Here is a 21,739-nt window from a genome sequence, read left to right as displayed (position 1 = left end):
GACAAATCAGATCTAGGGCCTGATTGATAAAATGTTATGGCTAATATGGTACTGGTTTTAAGGGGCTAAACATTCCAATAACCAATATTATCACCCAATATATCTGTATACTTAAATGTTATAGTTTAATTGTACATTCAAATAGTTTTAGTTAAAAAGGTACTTTACTGTCAGGTCTCAATTACAAAACTACTGAGGGTGAGCAAAGAGGATTGTTTACCATTTTTGTTTCTGTTAATCACTTATTTTTTTCATTTTCTACTACCTGTTTAAAAAAAAAGGGCTACAACTTGAGGGCTAAACATGATTGTACACACCGAGTTCCCCGTTTCGACAACTGTCTAAAGTTCAGGATATCGTGTGTTCAAATAATCTGTAAATATCGATACATAGAAAAGTATCACATTTCATAATTACTCAACTGATCTATCTGCTCTAATAAGAACACAGTATATATATATATATATATATATATATATATATATATATATATATATATATATGACTTTATAGCAAGTGAAATTATACTGTATGTTTAAAGTAAAACTAAAAACTAAAAACAACTTGAGTACAAAGTAACTTCTTTTTGTATGTACATATAAAGTGGCTTATTGAGGCGGCATATTTATTTTGAGCTCAATGTTTCTATTTAGTATTTAAGAGTTTCAATCAATTAATGAGACTAGGCACCAGTCTTATTTTCACATGTATGCTTTGGCAGATGCTCTCATTCAGAGTGCCTTACAGTTTTATCACATTATAGGTCTATGCAAATACAGCATTACGAATCTCACCCAAGGACTCTTATTGGTGTAGCCCTGTATGCTTCCCCAGTCTGCTGCATGGAGAACAGCAGCGATAACCACTACACTGTACCAACTACTACCTTTGTCCAAAGATTGAAGGACTATAGAATTATCATTAACAATGTGAAATAAAAGGCTTTTTGGGTTCCTGGACTGACTGAATTAAACAAAATATCTGTAATCATTTTGGCCGCTCTTGTACAGCTCTGAAATCTGAAAAACAAAGTAACACACACACTGAAAAGGCTTATTTGATGAAAGGTCACCGACGTGGTATGCTTTATTGGAGAGTAACACATGCATGAATCAAACAGTATAGAGTGCAACTTGAGGTATAACAACAGGTAAGCACACAGACCAGTACATCAGTACAATCTGCAAAACCACGATCAGCAGTGGACGTGGACAGCAGTGACCACTGGCCAACAGAGTACAGCTTATCCATGCCCCACACACTCTCTCACACAGTGCACTCATGATCCGGTCGCTCGTCCTCCTTTTTCTCCGAAACAATGAACAGGTTTTCTGCAGCAATCAAGTAACGGAAACTTGTTCACGCACATACAACAAACACACGGAAACCTCAAATATCTCCAGTAAAAAGGAAATGTGCTATTTCTATAAATACATGGAAATGTTCTGAATATATTTTGTGTCATTTCTGAACAAATGAATGTAATCCGATCCCATGGTCAGTATAGGAGAGTACCACTGACCATTACTGGTAATCATTTTGAGCAAGTTTGTGAGATGTTGTCTCCCATAATAAAGTAAATGAATTGTATTCAGCCTTAAACTGATAGTCGTACTTAGAGAAACATGGGGTGATACAGCCTCTAAACAGCTTACAAGGCAAAACAAAACAAAATCTCATAGGTTTCACATGAACACAAGCATGACAAACACACAAAACTCAAAAAGTGCGAAACTGATCATCGCATTCAAATGTTACTGTCCCAATACTGACATTATGAAAAACAAAAAAACAAATTAAAGTAATTCCTAACATTCACCAAATGTAGATTTACAGTCCCAACTATATTCAAATGGAAAACATAAATTATATGTAGTGCAGAAGCTCATCTACCCCAAAAATATGACAAACAAAAATGTACATATCTGATTAGTGTTGCTATGTTGATAAAACAATACATCACCCCACGCCAGGCTTTTAGCATTCTTGAGGTGGGTAGATTGGATTACAGGTGTTAAGATATACAGTATCTACTAACTTCCTGCATGAAAGAAATTAGGTTTCTTGAAAACCAGTCTGAAATATGTATTTAATTTTAATGTACTGAAAGACATCAAAATAAACACTACGTATGTAGCAGTGTTGCAATTTGTTTTGCTTTAAGAAAGAAAAAAGTATTAAAGTCAAAGCAATGTAGGGTTTCCTTAAAGGTCATGCTTTCTGAGAACTGAAAGTACTCCACTGGGCAAAGTTATCTTCTTTACAGGTTCAAGTTTCACCAACCCACTGTCTACTCTGAAATAGCCCTAAAAACCACCTTATGCAATGCAACTATATTCAGAAAGCTACATAGGCAGATAACAGCCATTAACGCACTGTTGTAAGCAAACATAAACTGCTATTACAAGAGACCTATCCAAGCTTATACCTTCAAGCTTTACAGAACATCAGCAAAAATCTAATTCAGTCTAATGAGAAACTGTCAAAATACAGAAATACATTTTATTAGTAATTTCACATATTTTTCTATTTGCATCTGCAAGGTTACACTGTTTCTGTCATGTAATCTAAATAACGTTAGCATACTTCTAAATGTGTTGTTTTCACCCTGCCAACATAGGCGAGTCCAGTAGTGCAGAACTTTAAAGTGGCAACTTCAACGTTATGTAGTGACTCTAGAAGCAGAATTCGACTGTTTCTTCCCCCCATAGACATTTTTGTGTAATTCAGTGGTTGAGATGTAAAGTCACTCAGAGTGGTTTAAAGTGAAATCATTCATTGTACAGAAACTCAGCTATCTTTACAGTTGTGGTGATAGGAACCAGGAGTCATGATGTCTATAACGCAAATATAGACACTTTATTTACTATCCAAAATGAATCGTGAACCTACATGTGTCTTCGGAACTTTGGAATGCCTCAGATATAATGCAATTTGTGAGTCACCATTTTATGTTATCCATTTCTGTGAATGAGCTTTTAAATGCTTTAGACGTCTGGTTCCTATCAACACCACTGTGAACAATTCTGACTAGTTAAGTTTCTCTACAATGGAGCATTTCACATCAAACCACTCTCAATGACTGTTTACATATTAACCACTGTATACAGATGTTTTGAAAAAAAATCAATGGAATTCCCCTATACGTTGAATAAGATCTTTGCTGACATTCTGTAAAACCTGTCCAACCTCGCAATGGTTACTATAAAAGCATGTCGCTGTGAGTCGCTCATGGATAGGCCAACTTCCTCTTTCACCCTCCCTATCTATTGATCTATTTTCAGCAGACAAGTGTGTCCATTTTCTACCTGGACAAAAAGTTGCTCATCTTCATTTAGCACAAAGCTATGAGCCATGTCACTTTCTTTACAGAATATCATGCTTCCCTTTGTTAGATTGTAGACTACCAAGTTTAGTGACCAAACAGAAGTATGCAGGTATCAAAAAAGCATCACAAGTGTAAAACTGAAAATTGTCTGACCACCATGCCTGGAGGACCACAGGTTACGAACGCAGCCATCTACCATCTACTGCATGGCTCATCAAATTAATATCAATGTAAAAACACACAGTCCCTTTAACATCAAACCACTCACATAGAAAATATATAATCATTTTACATTACAGCTAACTTTCTGCACACCCTTACTCATACTATGCTCTGTGTATAATGTTGACTTGGTAAGCAAATCGCTAAAATTTGTTCAGGTTTTACACTTGGTCCATTAAAACAGTACGTGCACCCAACTGCAAGTCACGTACACCAGAAAAGCAGTAAAATGATATCAAGGTAGAACAATCAACATACAGACCAAAGTTCAAAAGGTGTGCAAACATGAGAGTACCAAACATTAAATAAATGTCACCTCTGCCTTCTTTAACTAAAGGACGTCTGTTCATTAAGGCGGACCTATTTCATTCCCAAGTAACAACAGTGAGGTTGACATCATTTCTACTGCAGTTGTGTAAGGGAAAATCCAATTTAAACTGCCTCGCAGTCACCATCAGGTTTCAATGAACTCTATTTACTTGGAATACAGCTCTCTCATAATAGGCAGCATTTACAATGAATGACAGCTAAGATTTGCATTTGAACGACAGCTCTCTTTTCACCCAGCTTAAAAAGCCAGCAAACAGTTTCAGTGCAAATTATATCAAAATATACATATTAAACATTATATCCCTTTTCAGCTTCTCATATTGTTTTTACATGTAAAATGACAAAGCATGACCAACCACCCTGGGAGATGCACACAAAAATAATCTACCACTCCATCAACACCTACAGTTTACAATCAGCTGTACACTCTACTGAAGAATCAACTTTTTGTCCTTTTCCCTTTTTTCAATACTTTCTTTTTGAGCTAAACCAAAAACACAGAACAGTGTTCAGGTGGCCAAATGATGCCAAATGAACCAAATTTAATGTACTATACAATAAAACTCTAACCTGTTCAGTTTGTATAACAGCTGAAGTAATCTGTGATCAAGCGAAAACCAGATAAAATCTAATAAATTCCTGGACACTGAAAGTGGCTTGTTTTCTCTGTACCTCAGTTTCGTTGTGATACTAAAGTCTTCACTAAAGCCTTCAGGTATTGCACTTCATGGGATGCACACAGCTAAAAGGATTAAACATCACCTTGTCTTACCAAAACTTAAATCTTCTGTAGTCAAGAGACATTAGTGGCATCTACCAACTGGAAACTTCAGAGTTGCACTAGCAAGTAGCTAGCTAAATGACACTAAAGAAAAGCTGTTCTTTATTTACTATTTAAAGAATGAACAGATAAAGAGAATTAATGGGAAAATAAGCACTTGGGAAACTGGTAAAATGGGAATTGTCTTGTTGCTGCATGCATAACTGAGGATGTTGGTAAGTGAAAAATTTTCCAGCTCCTGCTGTCTGCTTTAATGTGTTCATAAATTATGACAATGACCTTTCATGCTTATGTAAATAGGGGCTTTTTTGGGGGTGGAAGTGGGTTTGGAGGTGGTAGAAATTAAAACCTTGTAGTGTATGAAAATGTCCAATATGAAAATGCTTCTTCAGGATACCTTCACAAAACCAGTCTGATCACGACCAAGGGTACAAACTGCATAGTAGGCAGCCGCCATAGTGTTGATTGTGTAGTAATGAAGGAAGCAGAGGAGAGAGAGAGAAGAGGCCCTTGGGTCTGCACAACTGCCCACTTATCACGTGCAGGGGCCTGAGCACTGCTGAGACATGGTGAGGAGCTAAAAGACCCCATCTACAAGGCAAACATTGCATCCTCAGACCGCTCAGCTTTTTTACCAGCACTTGCAGCTGAGCCTACTGCAGCAGCAGGGTCTCCACCAGGGGGCGTTGGAAGGGCTGGGACCATCTCTGCTGCTTTAGCCCTCTCCTCCAAAAACTTATCAAATTCTAAAAGAGAAAGACACATCAGTGAAGCAAAGGAGAGTTGAGTCAATGGTAAACAGCACCTATATACACCAAGCTTTCACCTACCACACACAGTTCTGTATTAGAGATCACCCTTCACTTATTTAATTTCCAGTTAAAATGGCTACTGAGTACAAGTTATTCATTTTCAAGACATCTTCGTGAGGAGATTAGATAGAAGATAATTCACTTGCATAAGGAGGGAAAAATGAAAAGAAAGTCTCCAAAACTAGAGTTTATAGATCACTGAAAGAGAAGCAAAAAATGCAACTAAAACCTAAGGTTCACACAGCAGGTAAAAATGGCCCAAATCTGATTTTCTCATGAAATCCAAATTTGTTTATCTGTTCACATTAACTTTTACATGTGACTTATATGCAACATTAATCTGAACAGATCACGCTCCTAAAACCAAACAATGCTTCAGGTTCCTTTCACGTTGCTTAACATGGCATGCCTATGCAGAGGTAAATAATCATGATTTCCAACGAACACTAGTCAATGTTTTCAGGGCTACACGGGCATGCAAATCTGATCTTTTCAAATCCAACCTGAGCCACTTTCATATGTGGTCCTAGATTGGATACGTATCTGATTCATGACCATGCAACCTTATTGTGAACACTCAAATCAGAATTCATGTGCTTTTTTCCCCACTGTACGTGTGCCATCATTCAGCATTATCATGGCATCAGCGCTGTACAGAACACATGTAAACAGTGGAAAAGCAACACAGCTCATCTTTTTCATCTTCGTCTCGCTCTAATAATGAAGAGCTGAGAGATGTTTAAAGACTTTTTACAGCGAAGGCTCGTACTGTTTGTTAGCATGTTTGCTGATGATGCATGTGACGCATGTTCCTTGCTGTTCACACTGCCACAAAGATGACACATCTGTGTCAACATAAGAAAAAGATCGGATTTGGGCCACTTTTACCTGCTGCATAAACATAGCCTAAGACTGGACTTTTCATGAGTGGAAAAATGTCCGTGCAGATTTCTTTGGAAAACTTAAAACAACTCTTTTGAACAGAATATAAAGTGTAGTAAAGGCAGAGGGTGGATACACTAAAGATAAAAAAAATGATGCAGGACAACCAAAAATGTAACAATCAGACACTTAACACTTATCATTGAGAGACAGGAAGAAAATTAAGCTCCACTTTTGTTTCAAATCTAAAAAAAAGCCACAAGTGTTTCTGTCCATCCTTCCACTGCGAGGAGACTCTGAAAGGATGTGCATCTCAACAAGCCTGAGAAAACAAATTGGTAATGGGAAAAACCCAACCTTTCAAACAAAGAGGGTACTGGTGTTCTCAGATCAATGAACTGGCCACCCCAGAGCGCAGACCTCGATATCACTGAATGTGTTCAGGATTACTTGGGAGAGAAAGAACCAGAAAATGCCACCAAATTTCTAAGGTTGCACTTTTGGGGTCCCTGTTGATTTTCTTGAAATAACTGAAGCAAGCCCCCAAAAAGAAGGAAGAGTGGCTACACTATTGAAAAGTTGTGCTGTCATTTTCTGACAAATAAATGTCTTCGTTTTTTTCCCCGATGCTGAAAAATGTATTATCTAATAAATTAAGGATGGTCTGTGACTTGCACTGATGGTTTACAATATCTGACTGTAGTCTTTCTGTTACTACACAGTCTATCCCCCCTCTGCCCCATCTATCAGTGTAAACCAGCCCACAGTAGAATCACTGCTGCCCAGACCGTATTTGGATGGTGAAACATTCTTAGTACACAAGTGACACCAGCAAGGTAGTGGGTTGTGCTAGACCACATCAGGGCACAGCAGTGGTTCAACACCTCAAATGTTACCATTCTGGACTGAGAATAGCTTGTAAAAAATATCCAACCAACAGCAATCTTCTGATCAGAAGCCAACCACTCATTAGGGGCTAGAGAATGAATAACAAATGTATGGGAAGAAAAAAAAAAAAAAGATGCTTTAGTCTCAACAAAGTAAAAAAAAAATCCTGATCTGTGCCTCAGGCCACTGTGCCTCAGCGGTGGTCCTATGGCAGACCCTATACAATGATTGGGTCCAAAACGGGGTTGAAAACAATGAGCTACAATCAGAAATTGAAAACCTACAAAGTGAACATACATGACATGCGTTTCTGAAAAAAAAAACAACCCATGAATGGAGATAAACAATATGACACCTAACGGTCACTCCTATATGACCTTATGGGAAGGCTTACTACTAGATTGTAGAGTGTGCCTGTGGGAATCTGTGGTCATTCAGTGAAAACTGCATTCGTAAGGGCAGTAACAGATGTGGGACAAAAAGGTCTGACTCAGAACTGATATTCCAATTCAACCCCAAAAGTATGGGGTTGAGGGCAGGGCTCTGCCTGGCCCACTAGAGTTCCTTCACACCAAACTCATCAAACCATGCCTTAATGCACCTCACTTTGTGTACAGGGGCACAATCATGCTGGAACTGGACAGGGTCTTTGCCACAAAGTTGGAAGCATACAATTGTCTAAAATGCCTTTGTATTAACCTGCACTGAAACTTTGGGCTCAAGCCCACACCCTGAAAAACTGGCCCACATCATTATGCCTCCCCCACCAAACTTTCATGTCCATCCTATGCATTCTGGTAGGTAGCATTCCCCAAGCATCCACCAAACCCAGATTTAAAGAAAATTCATATACTGACTTGTGACAAAGGGGATATCTTATGACAGTTTAAAGTCACTGAGCTCTTCAAAATGACTCTTTCTACTGCCACTGTTCGTCTGTGGAGACGTACTTGATTTCATGCATCTTTTAGCAATAGGTGTGACAAACATCTGAACTCAATAACTGGGAAGCGTGCACACATACTTTTACAAAGTCACACAGTCAACTAATTTTCCATACATCATATGCTATATGAACTCTGAATTATTTACCCAGCAAATACATTCATTAAACATACAAATTTAAAATTGATTATACCTTCACTTGTCACACCTTCTTCTCCTTCATCTCCTTTCTGTTAAAAAGCAAGCAGAAAAAAAACTCAGAAGAAGTAATAAAAGAATTTGAGAAATGTAACACAGCTGTTCGTTAGCAGGATGAAACTTCAAGCCGATTAAAAACACTGATTAAGCAATCTGAAAAGAAACAAAGTCTCTCATTCAGGATCCACACCCTTTGCCCATTAATCCAACCTCCCAGCACAATTCACTCTAGTTGCAATGACTAAAGCAAAGACATTAGTGACAAAAATAGAAAATATATTAACGAAATCTAAATCAGCAGCTGCCATTTGTTTATTTGGCTTTCAAGCACATTAAACATTTCAATAAGAAGAACTAGAAAGTTAGAATAACCCAGGAAAGTAAAAGAGTAAGACAAAGTCCATACAAAAAGTCAACATCCAATAAAACTAATTAATGGGCCACAAGCCACCTGAAAGAAGGTGCTAGAACACACAGCTGGTTGGTTAATAGATGAAAAGCAAGTAAAGAAAGAAATATGCTGTGAAGCAAGCATATTTCTTTTCAAGGAGGCTTGCTATGCAGCATCCAAGAATAGCAAAAAAAATTAATAAAAACAAAAACCAATCTCACCACGTCAGTACAGAGCCATTCCTCAATGTCATCCATGACAGAGGACTGGACAAGAGCGTCCTTTGGACAGAAGTCATGGACAAACCATGGGATGGAACCAAACAAAAACAAAAAAACAAAAAACAAAAAAAATCCAGAAAACATAAAAACAAAATACAAAATAATATAACTTCAACAGAAAATGTATATTCCTTAAAATGATACATCAAGCCCCTTCCCCCAAACATCATAAAACCATAAAAAAGCTACAATGCATGCATTCTTCAGAAAACAGAGCTGCACACAGACAAAAGGTAAAGACATGGGTTTTTGTAGGCATTGCACACTCATGACCAGGAGAAAACAGGGAGAAAATAAGGTATAAATGATTAAAACAAGCTGAAACTATTAAAAAGTTCCAAAATTCAAATGTAAATAAACATACTTTTAAAATGTTTCTAACTTGCCCCACAAAGTGGAAAAGTTTGCTCAAGTGCATAAACATGATAAACGTGCACCCCATTCACATTTCTTTACTCAATGTGCTTCAGACTTTTGTTTCCACATGTTAGACAACATATCAAAAGCTGAAGAGACATGCAGAGATTAAAAGGAAAAGACAACACGCACAAACACACACCCAAACGGATTACAGACTCACCCCTGCAGAGTTCTGCTGTCTAACATCAAGAGTAGGAGCCGCTCCACTTGCAGCCTGTGTGTCTTCAAATGGTGTACTATAATTTGTAAAGAAAAAACAACAAGCTCTCTTTACAGATTACTCTACTTTACCGTTATTTAATTTTAAATTAAACATTTTCAATGCACTAGTACATACACTGATGAGCCAAAACATTATGACCAGCAAAATCATACTGATTATCTCATACCAAAATAAAGTCTAGGATTCATTAGACTTTAAGCAAACACTCGGTTCTCAAAGACAATATTTTAGATGCTAGAGAAGAGGATAGGTGTGAATGGCTGAGCGACTTTGACAATAGCCAAACCACTGGGTTGGAGCATCTCCAAAACAGCAAGACTTGTTCAGACAAGTGCCTATGCCTAACCTTGTCCACTGTCAAAAGCGTCCACAAAGGGCATGGAAGCATCTGAACTGGACCTTGGAACAACGGAAGAAGATTGCCTTGTCTGATGATTCCTTTTTTCTTTTACATCACGCGGATGGCTAGGTCAGTGTGTGGCATTTATCTGAGAAAGTGATGGCACCAGGATGCGCTGTGGAAGAAGACAAGCCAGTGGAAGGAGTGCAATGCTTTGGGCACATGCCACCTACCTAAACACTGCTGTGGACCAGGTACACCCCTTCATGGCAATGGTAATAACTGATGGCAGTGACCTCCGTCAGCAGGTTAATGCATCATGCCACACTGCACACAATGTTCAGGAATGATTGGAGGAACATAAAGAATTCAAGTGGTTGGGTTGATCGGACCTCAAAATTCACCAGATTTAAAGTTATTTGTGGCGTCTGTAGGTTATACTGTAACAAAAAGTCCAATCCTCTGTGGCTCCATCATGTAAATTACAGAACTTAAAGGATCTGCTCCTTACACCTTGCTGGATACCATCAGCACCTATGCCCTGGCGAGTTGGAGGTGTTTTGGCAGCACAAAGAGAACCAACAGTATATTAGGCATTAGTCTATTGGTCATAATGTTTTGGCTTATTTGTATACATTATTATTATTATTGTTGCTGTTGTTGTTGAAACAATAAAAACAATGTAACAACCTTCACATTTAAAAATATAAGAATTTTATAATCAGTCTCTATAGTTGAATTGCTTTCCTCAGATTAATGCTCTGCTGTATTTTTACACTCCTATGCTGTAAACAGGACTAACAACAATATAAACAAATACATAAAAATGTTTAAGTGTGTTTTAAGTGTTTAAAAATAAAGTTATTATAAGTATCTCCTACTTTTTCTGCTGGTCGGACAGTGTGCCGGTTCTGGTCTGAGCAAACATGTCAAAGTCGTCTTGCGGCTGACAGCTGCTTAGAGAACTCAGAGTGCCACTAACACTGTCAGCACCCACATCTGTAAACACACATCACCCTTAGATAACAACAGTCACAGTGCTATTATTTATTATATTAATAGTGCTATTAAGGTTACCACGTTTTTGAAAGAGAAGAAATGTTACAACCCCATTTCTAAAAAGTTGGGAAGCTAAGCAAAATGGAAATAAAAACAGAATGCAATTATGTGAAAATCATTTAAACCTCATGATTGATTGAAAATAGTACAACATATTAAACGATGAAACTTAGAAATGTTTTGGAACAGGGGCGTGTTTACCGCTGTGTTGCATCACCTCTTCTTTGAACAACACTCTGTAAGCATTTAGGAGGAGACAATTATTGTAGTTTTGAAAGTGAAATGTTTCATGTTCTTGCTTGCTATAGGATAAACTTTATTTATATCGTTCAGGATTAATGGTGCCTTCACAGATGTACATGTCACTTAAGACGTGCACTAATGCACCTCCATACTACTGATGCCGGCTTTTGAACTGTGCACCGATAATAAGCCGGATGGTCCCTCTCCTCTTTAGCCCGGTGAACGCAGCTCTATGATTTCCAAAATAATTTTAAAATTTGATTAGTCAGACCACAGGACAATTTTCCACTTCACCTCAGCCCATCTTAAATGAGCATGTTTATATATGTTTTCTTCATTGCATGGAGTTTTAACATTCATTTGTGGATGTAGCGACTATCTGATGTCACATGGTTTCTAGAAATGTGTCTGAGCATCTGTGTTTCAACATTTAATATGATGTCTTTGCAAGAATTTCTATTAAATATAGGGCTTAGATAATTTGCAAGTCATTGCATTTCATTATTATTTACATTTTGCAGTGTCCCAAGCCTTGACTATTTCTTCAAATTTAAAACAGCAAGTCATTTAAAAGAACTGTCCTCCTAATTTGTGAAGAGGCACACTATGCCTCTTACCATACTAAAGTTCAAAAGTTCAAGGCTGTGTTGCAAATCCTGAACAAGGATCGGGATGCCATAATCATATTATCAAAAATATCATATAAAAAAAATGAATTACTTTATTATTGCCTAGACCTAATATGTATGAGGGTTCAAAAGTGTATGCTTGTATAATAAATTAAAGATAAACTTCCTACTAAGAATATAATTTTTGTTTGTTTGTTTATTTACAATAAAATTAGAGCAGGCATGGTGGACTCACCAAGGCCAGCTAGTCTAGAAGACAGAGTGGCTGGGGAAGCTGATCGAGCAGGTGTTACAGTGGAAGGCAGGTTGGTGGGAGGTGTAGCACTGATTCTGGGGCTGACAACTGCTGGAGACCCTGGTCCCAGGTCAATCAGGTTATCCTCAGTAGCTTCACTCAGGACCTGAGAATACACAATCATTTACACAACCAAGCAAATCCATATCAACCCACCAAACCCCCATAACCAGTGGATGGTGCAAGTTGCTTTTTCACACTGACCAGAAAGCAGTTCTGATGTCAGTTCTGTTTTAGGAAGGGTTACTACATGTGTATAAAGCCACTGGTCCTGCCAGTATAAAAAAGCAACCTTAGTACAAAGCATGTCCAAGCTTTACCCAGCTAACCTATATATTACTAACCTACAGCCCATCTACATATATTGCACTGGTGTCTACATTTAAAAGAATACTCCAGAGTTTTTCAATCTAATCTCTATGTGCTGCATCAATTGCAATGGACAATAATTTCTCTGAAGAAAAGCCACGGAGTCAAAACCCATAATGGAAGCCATTGTGCAAAACTAAATTCTACAAAAACATTTGAACTGCTTGCCCAGATAACAAAAATTAAATACTACAATGATTAAACTATTACAATACAGAATTTGCCAACATTATTGTCTGTGGTAACTGACCATATTTTACAGATGCAGCAGATAAAGATAAGAAGGTTGAGAAACATGAAGTATTCCTTTAGTCTAAGGAATTTGATGCCTCAAGGAGGAGTCAGTCCACAAATAAGAAAGTGGTTATTGGAAAATGGCTTAGATTCTTCACTATCTAAAAATCCCAAGTTCACAAATTTCACAAACCCATAATGAAAATAATCTCTCTCTATTCTCATCAGGTCTATCAAGAGAAAACTGAAAAAGGGATACTGCTGATGAAGAATGTAAAATGACCATTTTAATATGATATTAATAGGTATTTAAAAGCAATTCATGAAACTTGAAAAAAGTGCTTTAAATGGGCTGGATTTTATTTTTGGAGTATATAACAATCCTGTTGCTTTACATTTATATCCAAGCAGCAAACAAATAAATGAGCCAACCATTGATCGCTACATATCAATCACATCTAAGTATATCCTTTCTGTCTGAAGCAGAATGAGATGGGGAAAGCAAGAGATGGGTGACAAGCTCAAAACTGGAGAAAGGAGGGAGGTCATTTTAAAACAGACATACAGAGGCTTCATGTTCAGGACATGCCAAATGCAACATGGGAAACAATGGCGCAAATATACCAGGCAATGCTTCAATGTTTCTTTCACATTCAGCTAATGTCGAAGAATAAAGCGGGTACAGTTACACATTCAGATGACTTTTATACTTGCCTCCCTCAGCTAGCAATACAAAATAAAGTAATAAAAAAAAACAGTAAAAAAAACAAATAAACACACACAGAACAGAAAGACACCATAAATAATGTCAGCATGCTTTCACAAGTGGGCTCTGGCTTTTGCAGAGACCACACAAAATGTACAGAAGATACTAAGAGTATCAAGCAAGCAATGAGGGGAAACAAAAAATAAGCAGGATGACCCAGAACCATGGCTTTTGCATGATCTCTTTATCTTACATGTACATGAATGAAGACACTACATATACATATACAGAGTTACACCTAAAGCAATGGTTCATTTGCTTTTGTTTGCAAACAGGTCTTGGCTGATTGTCTACATTTGGGTAAAGGAGAAATTGGTGTAAATTAGATTAAAAAAAATTAATCTAATTTACACCAATTTCTCCTTTACCCAAATGTAGACAATCAGCCAAGACCTGTTTGGTGCCTAAAATTTGCTTGTGGAGAGATGGAGAAAATATACTGGCCAACAATTCAGTAAAACACTGATTATGTGTTCTTGCAGGACTACAAAATATTTGTTTTATACTGTTTATATACTGTTTATAATACTGTTTTTCATATCATGTAAGTATGGAAAATTAAATGGAATTTTGCTACTAAACAAGAGCGCCATAAGGCGGTTGCACTGATAGCACATTTACTTGTGAATCCAATTTTTCATGCAAATTCAAGCAACCACTCAAGACCAGCTGCCCAGAAAGACACTTTTGCAGCTACATTCAGAACTTTGGGGAATTTTCCCACCTCAAAATGTGAGTGAAATGAGCATTTAGCCACTAGTGCAATTAAAGTATCTTGCTTATGCAGTTTTTGACGATGTATGACATACTGTTATCTATAAAAATTAACCAAAAAAATAAACCTTTCAGGCTTCAAGACAACTGCTAATATTTTAAATATTAAACATGTGATACACTATATTTATGGAAAAATTGCGCAAAACAAATTTTCAAGGTAACCCATTACTTTAATGGATACAATGTCTGTCTTATGAGACAATAAAATGGCCAAAACCACATAACTTACCCCATTATTGACACCATGAGCAGTTCGACCGGATCTGAACCTCTCGTATCTGAGTGCAGTAAGAGACCCGTTAATGATGCAAACAACTTTTACCAAAGCAAGCTGTGTAGCTTTTACTGTCAAGCAAAAATACCTTTCGTATCTCAAGAAGATATTGTTGAGGTCGTCGTTGACATGCAGCAGCTCCTCTGTGACCTCCTCGTTGGACACGCGAGAGATCAGCTCCACTATCCTCTGCTGCATGGCTCTGCAGGTCCTATTCAACTCCTTATCAACAGACACAAGACTATGAATGCTGTGAAGTATGATGCAAAATAAAAGTAATACCACCTCTTATAGTGCCCCTGTCTCAGATTCTTAGACTCAGCATGGCATTGTTGAGAGGAAAAAAAAACTAAATACGGAGAAGAGAAGAAGTTCCTCTGGTAAACCTATCTTTTATGGGGGATTAGGTACAATCTTTGTTTGAGAAACAAGGTGCTTATACAGTACAAAAATGCAGATATACACAGACTATAAAAGACAAGAAAAAGCCGAATCACAAACCTGCAGAAGCTCATGGTCAGAAGGATCCTCTTGGCCGGGCACCATTTCTGTTAACATCTCAGACATCACTTTAGTGTTGCCACGCACAATGTCTAGCTCACTGCGTAGCCTGCAAATCTGAGATACGCCTCCAATGTAAACAGCAGGTTTTCACTAAGCATGAAATGCTAATATGTACTGATGCCTTACAGCCAATAAGTTGAAGGTGATTCAACTGCACTGATTTGGAATGCTATCATTAATTATAAAAATATTCAACACACTATACACTCATTTTGTGTCCACAATAAATTTCTTAGTTTGAATTTGGAACCAGAATTGTAAATCACACCTAAACAATCAGCTCAAATCATGGTGCAATTTATTTACACCCTAACATGCAATGTGAAGGGACGTGAGCTACCTGTTCTGGAGTAGGGTTGATGGGTCCAGACATTTGCAGATTGGGGATTTGTGGGGAGGTGTGGGGAAGTGGAGCAGAGTAGGCAGGGACAGAGCCTGGTTGGGGCTGGGGTTTGGGCTGGACTGGAGCATTGTATTTATGATCCCCCTCTGGAGCATTCTGCAACTGAACACAGAAGAATGTGAGTAAACACTGAGCACTGCACTATACTCACAGCACTTGTACACACACAAAAATGCAAATCAGAAGGACTACAAGTACTGGATATTTTCATTAATGAGTATTCTATTGAATATCATCTCAAATAATTAAATATTCTATAACAATCAGAAAAGGCATGCTTCGTTTTAATATATGAACATAAACTCTTGTTTTTTATTCTTATTATTATTCATTTTTGCTATACTACATAAATTATATAATTTTATTTTGAACATAAATATTTAACATAACAAATACTACAAGGTAATAAAAAAATGGCTCCAAACAGCGGTAAGTGGTGGGGAGTGCAGAGAAAGTGTATTTTTAACCACTGCCTTAAAAAGGAAAACTTTTTGGTCAACGTTCGTCAGTGAATGGGGAAAGATAAATGATTTTAATCCACTTAAAACCACTTTATAACTCAACTACAGCAGCTGTAAAGGGGAATTCTACTAATTTTCAAAATGTCTGCATAATTAAATTTATAAAAGAGATTAACAAAGTACTTCAAAGTGGTTTGATGTGAAATGCTGTTTTCAAAAAACTGCAGCGTCATATATTTTCACAGCAGTGGTCATGGGAACCAGACGACTAAAGTGTTTATCCATCCATCCATTTTCTAAGCCGCTTCTCTGTGAGGGTCGCGGGGGGGTGCTGGAGCCTATCCCAGCAGTCATCGGGCGGAAGGCCCTGGACAGGTCGCCAGTCCATCGCAGGGCAGACAGACAGACACAGACAGTCACTCACACACTCACACCCAGGGGCAATGTAACATGTCCAATTGGCCTGACTGCATGTCTTTGGACTGTGGGAGGAAACCAGAGAACCCGGAGGAAACCCACGCAGACACGGGGAGAACATGCAAACTCCACACAGAGAGGCCCCCGGTCACCCGGCAGGGGAATCAAACCCAGGCCCTCCTCGCTGTGAGGCAACAGTGTTACCCACCGCGCCGCCCTGACCAAAGTGTTAATGTCTCTAAAAGCTAACGTGATGGTTGTTCAAATAGGTTTTTTTTTTAAAGGATATTTATCACATTTACTGAATATTATCAAACATTTTCTGCTTTACTAAAGCTCTGCCAATCTGCAGACAACTATAAAGTCTTACCCGCTGTGGTGTGTGGATCGGTGATAAGGTCTCCATGTCTGACCTTGGGAATTCTATGCCTTTTCTTTTCATTTCCTCATAGACATGGACCACACCCGTCAAATCTGGACTACTCCTGAAAGCATCAGCCCAAGCCTGAGAATGACAGAAGACAGAGTGTTAAACACTGGTCTTATCAGCCTGCATTTAGGAAAAAAAATATATATAACCACTGTAGCTTTTCTAACTGTTTGACACATGTTTGTAGATCTACTGTAAGAGCCTAAACCTTTTTTTCAGCACAGTCTGTGTTAGTCACCTAATAGCCCTTCATCAGTGGTCAGTTCCTGGCCATAGCTAGATGGATATCGTTGTTTAATGGACTATTCCCAGCTCAGTGGTAACAATGACGTGTAAAATGCATTGCAACACCACTGTTGCATACACATACACTCATACAAAAGAAAGACACATTACCATACCACTACCTGTACGGGTCACTGCTGTGCTGAGAAATCTGGTTAACAGTGGATCTAACCTTTATGTTGATAAACAGGGTAAAGAATGGCTTTTAAAATGTGCAGCAACAGGTGAGCTACAGTCAATAATTGTACACCTAGTTGCAAAATGGCAATTAGTGTAGGTACAAGGTAGGTGTACCTAAAAAAAAACTACAATGCAGTGTAATAAAGAAAGTGAACACTATTAGTCTAGGTTTAGTGCAGTTAGAGTATGGTAAATAAATCACACTGACATTGAACAATACCAGTACTCACTGGCCAGTGCCTTCTACACGCACTGGTAATTTTAACAGGTCCACAAACCATATATGTTCATGGACCTGTAAAATGTGCTGAATTTAACCCATAAAAAATGGAAAAAAAAAAAAGTACAAAATGCTGAAGATGAAAAGATTATTTTTACTTTTCAACAAAACCAGAGACACCTAAATTAGGTGTATATACTCCGTGAGCATTTCATGTTTCAGTCAAACATAGGTTGGTTTGGCCTAAGTCTTATTTTACGTCATTTGGTCAGGAACAGAGATATTTAGAGAAAAAATGACAGTAATGGCAATCAACAACAGTATTTTAAAATAATCTTTAGATTTAACATTGTGAGTTTTATATGACAAGGTGTAATTTTGTAATTCAGTCTTGTATTATTATTCATTTGAAGACTATATTCAGTCTTCAAATGGGACACAAATAAAACTGGTATTTTGACCCAAAATATGTTTCACAAATTATATTAGCTCAGTACATTTACTAACCAATTTATATTTCTTTATCCCGTTCATCAATGGAGTGTTTGTGCTGCACAAAGAGGATTCTAGAGTTCTCAAACAACTCAAACAGCGGTGACAACAAGTGGCACCGCTGATCTCAGAATAGACTACCAACCAACCAAAAAGATCAGGCCAAAAGTGTCCTGTGGTCAGAAACCTGACAACTGATGGTGACTAACGCAAATGGTGCAGAAACAGATGAGCTATTGTATCTAACTTTACTAACACAGTACAAGATGGACCAAGAAAGTGAATAGTGCTTAAGAATTGGGCACCACTGTTGTGTCTGATCCACTCGTACCATGCAACACACAAGGACAAGCCACTACGTATCACTGCAGTGCTGCTCTGTAGTGGTCCTGAGGGCGTCCTGATCATTGATGAATGGGGCAAACGGGACTAACAAATTATACAAACAGAAGGACTACAGTCTATAATTGTTCAACCACAAAATAAAGTTATATGGTAAGTGGACCTGACAAAAAAAAAAAAAGAGAGAGAAGATACAATGTAGGTGATCCTACAAAAGTGGCCAGTGAGTATTGCAGAATGTGCACATCAGGATGTTGACTGGACATCCATAAAAAACAGAATAGGAGTAATATATGTAATATAAAATATGTAAAGTGTTAATGTATTGTTGCAGGACAGAATACACAGGACAGCAGCGCTAAGGTGTGGTCATCAGATAAAGTGATAGGTGTGGGTGATGTGTAGTGAAGATAAGGTCCAAGTACGGTAGAATTACTATAGGGCAGGAATGTATGATCTAGAATGCAACAGTAATATGAAAAAGGTAGAAGCACACATTCTTAGTCATTCTGATAATCTTGCATTTCAGTATAATGGTAAAACAACAGTACACTAACATAAAAACATGATGTAAGAATAACATCACAATGTAAGCTATAAAGCTGTATAAGTTGTAAGCTGTAAGTTATAAAGCCCTGTGATACTGAATATTCCTGTTAATACTGTTAGTAGAGAATACATGAAATCTTGCTGATTCCTATTGGAACACCATTCCACACAGTTAAATGACATCCTGGCATGGATTCTTTCAAAAGACTGAAAAAAACCTACTCTTTAGTAAAAATAGCCAAGAAAATGTGTCATACTTTCTGTGTTGTCTCTTCAATACTATTTATAGCATTATGTTGGGTGAGAATCTTACGTGGCTTTTCCTGCAAGCTGCAGTTTTATAAACAGCAGGCAGGCTAACAGGGGCACATTCAAGCTGCCCTCGGACACCTGAGCTGCTCAAGGTAACCAGATCACACTTGGCGGTTATAAGCACAACTCCTGGGCCAGAGCATCTGCCAGATCCCCTTGACTACAAGGCCTTTCATGACTAAGTAGATCCACAGGCTATTCTCACCCTTCTCTCCAGTCACTTCTGTAACCATGCTCCAAAACACAAAACATCATATTTTCCATACTCCTCTCATTCCTTTAATGACTGTACCTGTATAAGGGCGAGCACTTTATCTTGGACTATAGCAGGGGGGTTGTTTTTAGGTGAAATGACCTTCACTAGAACTCCGTCAATAAAGTCCCGGGTGGTGACAAGAGCATGAAAACGGTAACCACAGTTCTTCACGCATGTCTCAAGGACCTGGCAAGCAGAAAGTAAACCAGTGATATGATTATGTAAGGCAACAGTGAGATGAGGAAAGCCTAAGCTATTTATTAGAAATATTTTCTTACCGTCAAAGTCAGCATCACTTCCCTGTAATTCTTATTACCATTAAGTCTCTTTTTTACAGCCCTTATGGCATCCTTGGGCCTGCAAACAGAAAGAATAATTAGGAGAGGTAATAATTAGGTTGTGATTTATTCTACCTTCTCCGATTTCATTAGCTCAAAGTCATAGTATGAACGAATGATACGTACATAATTATATATATATATATATATATATATATATATATATATAAACATGGAGAGGCCTTCTTTAGTTGTTATGCTTCTAAACTGTGGAACTCAATTCCACAGCCAACAGTCAACCTCAGTGCTCACTTTTAAGAAGCATCTAAAAACGTCTCTTTAACTTAGCATTGAATTAAAAGTCTACTCTTGTGGTATTTGACCTGTGTCATTTTCCTATGATTCTGGATTAATACTTATAATTTCTTGTAAAGCTGTTTTAATCACCTGTCTGTAAAGCACTTTGAGCTGCAACCAGCATGAAAAGTGCTCTATAAATAAAAATTACTATTATTTTTTCCCCCTCACCCATCTTCTGTTTCATTGATGATGTCACATATCTCCATATTTAAAGTCCAGTCTTCACTCTGTAAGGAGCCATCTGTAGCCTTTTCTGCAGAACAAAACAGTTTACCATGAAGTAGACAGTTTCTCATTTGGAAGCAATTGTGCTAATATAACGCTTCAGTACTTTCAGCACAACCGCCGTTAGTCAGCTACCTGGCGTTATATAGCGAGCGTCTTTGTCTGCGTGTTACAACACAATATGTAACTGTTAAACGTTATGTTGATGATTTAGCTAAATCTGAAGCATTTAACGTTTGCCACAAATAATTTGACAAGCTAGCTAAGTAAATACACAGCAAACTAGCTAACCTACGTTAGCGAACTAACCTAGATGCATTTAATTGTATAGCTAGCTAGCTGAGCTGCAGAAAATGTACTTTCTATAACTGTAAATAGAAAATAATTTTCTCCTCTTTAAATGTAAAAGCATTTCTTTTAATTAAAATGAACACACTGGGAATGACAGAAGCCCAGTTGTCTGTGAGAACAAGATGTGCAACCCATAGTGACACAGAGATATGAAGCTAATTCAGCTAGCTAGTTAGCTGCCTAACTGAATAACAGCTGAGAAGGCTACAGCTTATTTTTACGTTGGGTTGTGTCCGCCGACACAAGCTATTTTAAAAAAGAAAAAGCCTAACGAGTAAAAATTGAATTACATAATCTATTTATGACAGGGCAATTAAACCGAGGAAACGTTAAAATGACAGAAAGGCGACTAATGAGCAAAGCACATAGCTACTTGGGTAGCTAGGGTTACTTAACCTAACTAACTAGCGAGAGGAACAGCTCGTCTGCAATGCCGACAAACCAATGAAGCCCTACAGTAAGAGAATAATTGAACAGATTATCATCTGACGTTTAAATCACATACCAATGCACTGTCCCACCGGTGTACTATACGGATTTCCCAGTAAAAACTCCATCTTGTCAACAACCCAACATAGACTAGCAGTGAATGAAGCAGTAAACATTCATGTCCCGCCCCTGGCTAATCCCATTGGAGGACGAAACGCTGGACTTCACGTTTATTGGTCAAATCTGATGTCTATCACAAGAAAGACGCTCCCAGGAGTTAAAGTGGAAACAGCAGCAGCTGTTCATACTTCACAGCTTTCTAACATGCAGTTACTTGTTGGGAAAACACTATTACTGATAAATTATAGAATTTATATTTTTCTTATGATTCAGTTAGCTAGCCTACTAGCTGACACGGTCTCCTAAGTGTGGGAGATGTAAGACTTTATCTGCTGGATATCTGAAGGACCTGATAGCATTTGAATGTCGCACACACCC

General features: G+C 37.9%; 1 protein-coding gene across 4 annotated transcripts; it reads right to left on the bottom strand.

Annotated features, from left to right (window-relative positions):
- Positions 1–1,053: 1,053 nt before the first annotated feature.
- Positions 1,054–21,677, bottom strand: tom1l2 (target of myb1 like 2 membrane trafficking protein). 4 transcript variants are annotated; one of them, XM_017705537.2, is made up of 16 exons: positions 21,318–21,677; positions 20,405–20,489; positions 19,877–19,955; positions 19,635–19,784; positions 16,903–17,037; positions 15,592–15,756; positions 15,189–15,305; positions 14,776–14,909; positions 14,643–14,691; positions 13,585–13,593; positions 12,208–12,373; positions 10,923–11,040; positions 9,639–9,714; positions 8,999–9,058; positions 8,382–8,418; positions 1,054–5,407 (listed from the first exon to the last, which is right to left on the bottom strand). In XM_017705537.2, exons 1-16 carry the CDS (start codon positions 21,415–21,417, stop codon positions 5,253–5,255), a joined length of 1,635 nt encoding a protein of 544 aa, XP_017561026.1. In that variant the 5' UTR covers positions 21,418–21,677; the 3' UTR covers positions 1,054–5,252. The 4 variants fall into 4 exon arrangements, with proteins under 4 accessions (XP_017561026.1, XP_017561028.1, XP_037399944.1 ...); XM_017705539.2 differs by lacking the exon at positions 8,999–9,058 and having other exon boundaries at positions 21,318–21,417; XM_017705538.2 differs by lacking the exon at positions 13,585–13,593 and having other exon boundaries at positions 5,253–5,407; positions 21,318–21,417.
- Positions 21,678–21,739: the final 62 nt, after the last annotated feature.

Source organism: Pygocentrus nattereri, chromosome 13 (assembly GCF_015220715.1).
Source record: "Pygocentrus nattereri isolate fPygNat1 chromosome 13, fPygNat1.pri, whole genome shotgun sequence".
Lineage (NCBI taxonomy): Eukaryota > Metazoa > Chordata > Actinopteri > Characiformes > Serrasalmidae > Pygocentrus > Pygocentrus nattereri.
This window is presented reverse-complemented; position numbering and strand designations above follow the sequence as displayed.

Excerpts from the sequence above, each read along its gene's own strand:
- tom1l2 (XM_017705537.2), bottom strand. The coding sequence starts at position 21,417 with ATGTTTACTGCTTCATTCACTGCTAGTCTATGTTGGGTTGTTGACAAG. Across the intron at positions 19,956-20,404 it reads ATCAATGAAACAGAAGATGG|GCCCAAGGATGCCATAAGGG; the intron begins GTGAGGGGGAAA and ends TTCTGTTTGCAG. Across the intron at positions 14,692-14,775 it reads ATCTTCTTGAGATACGAAAG|ATACGAGAGGTTCAGATCCG; the intron begins GTATTTTTGCTT and ends TACTGCACTCAG.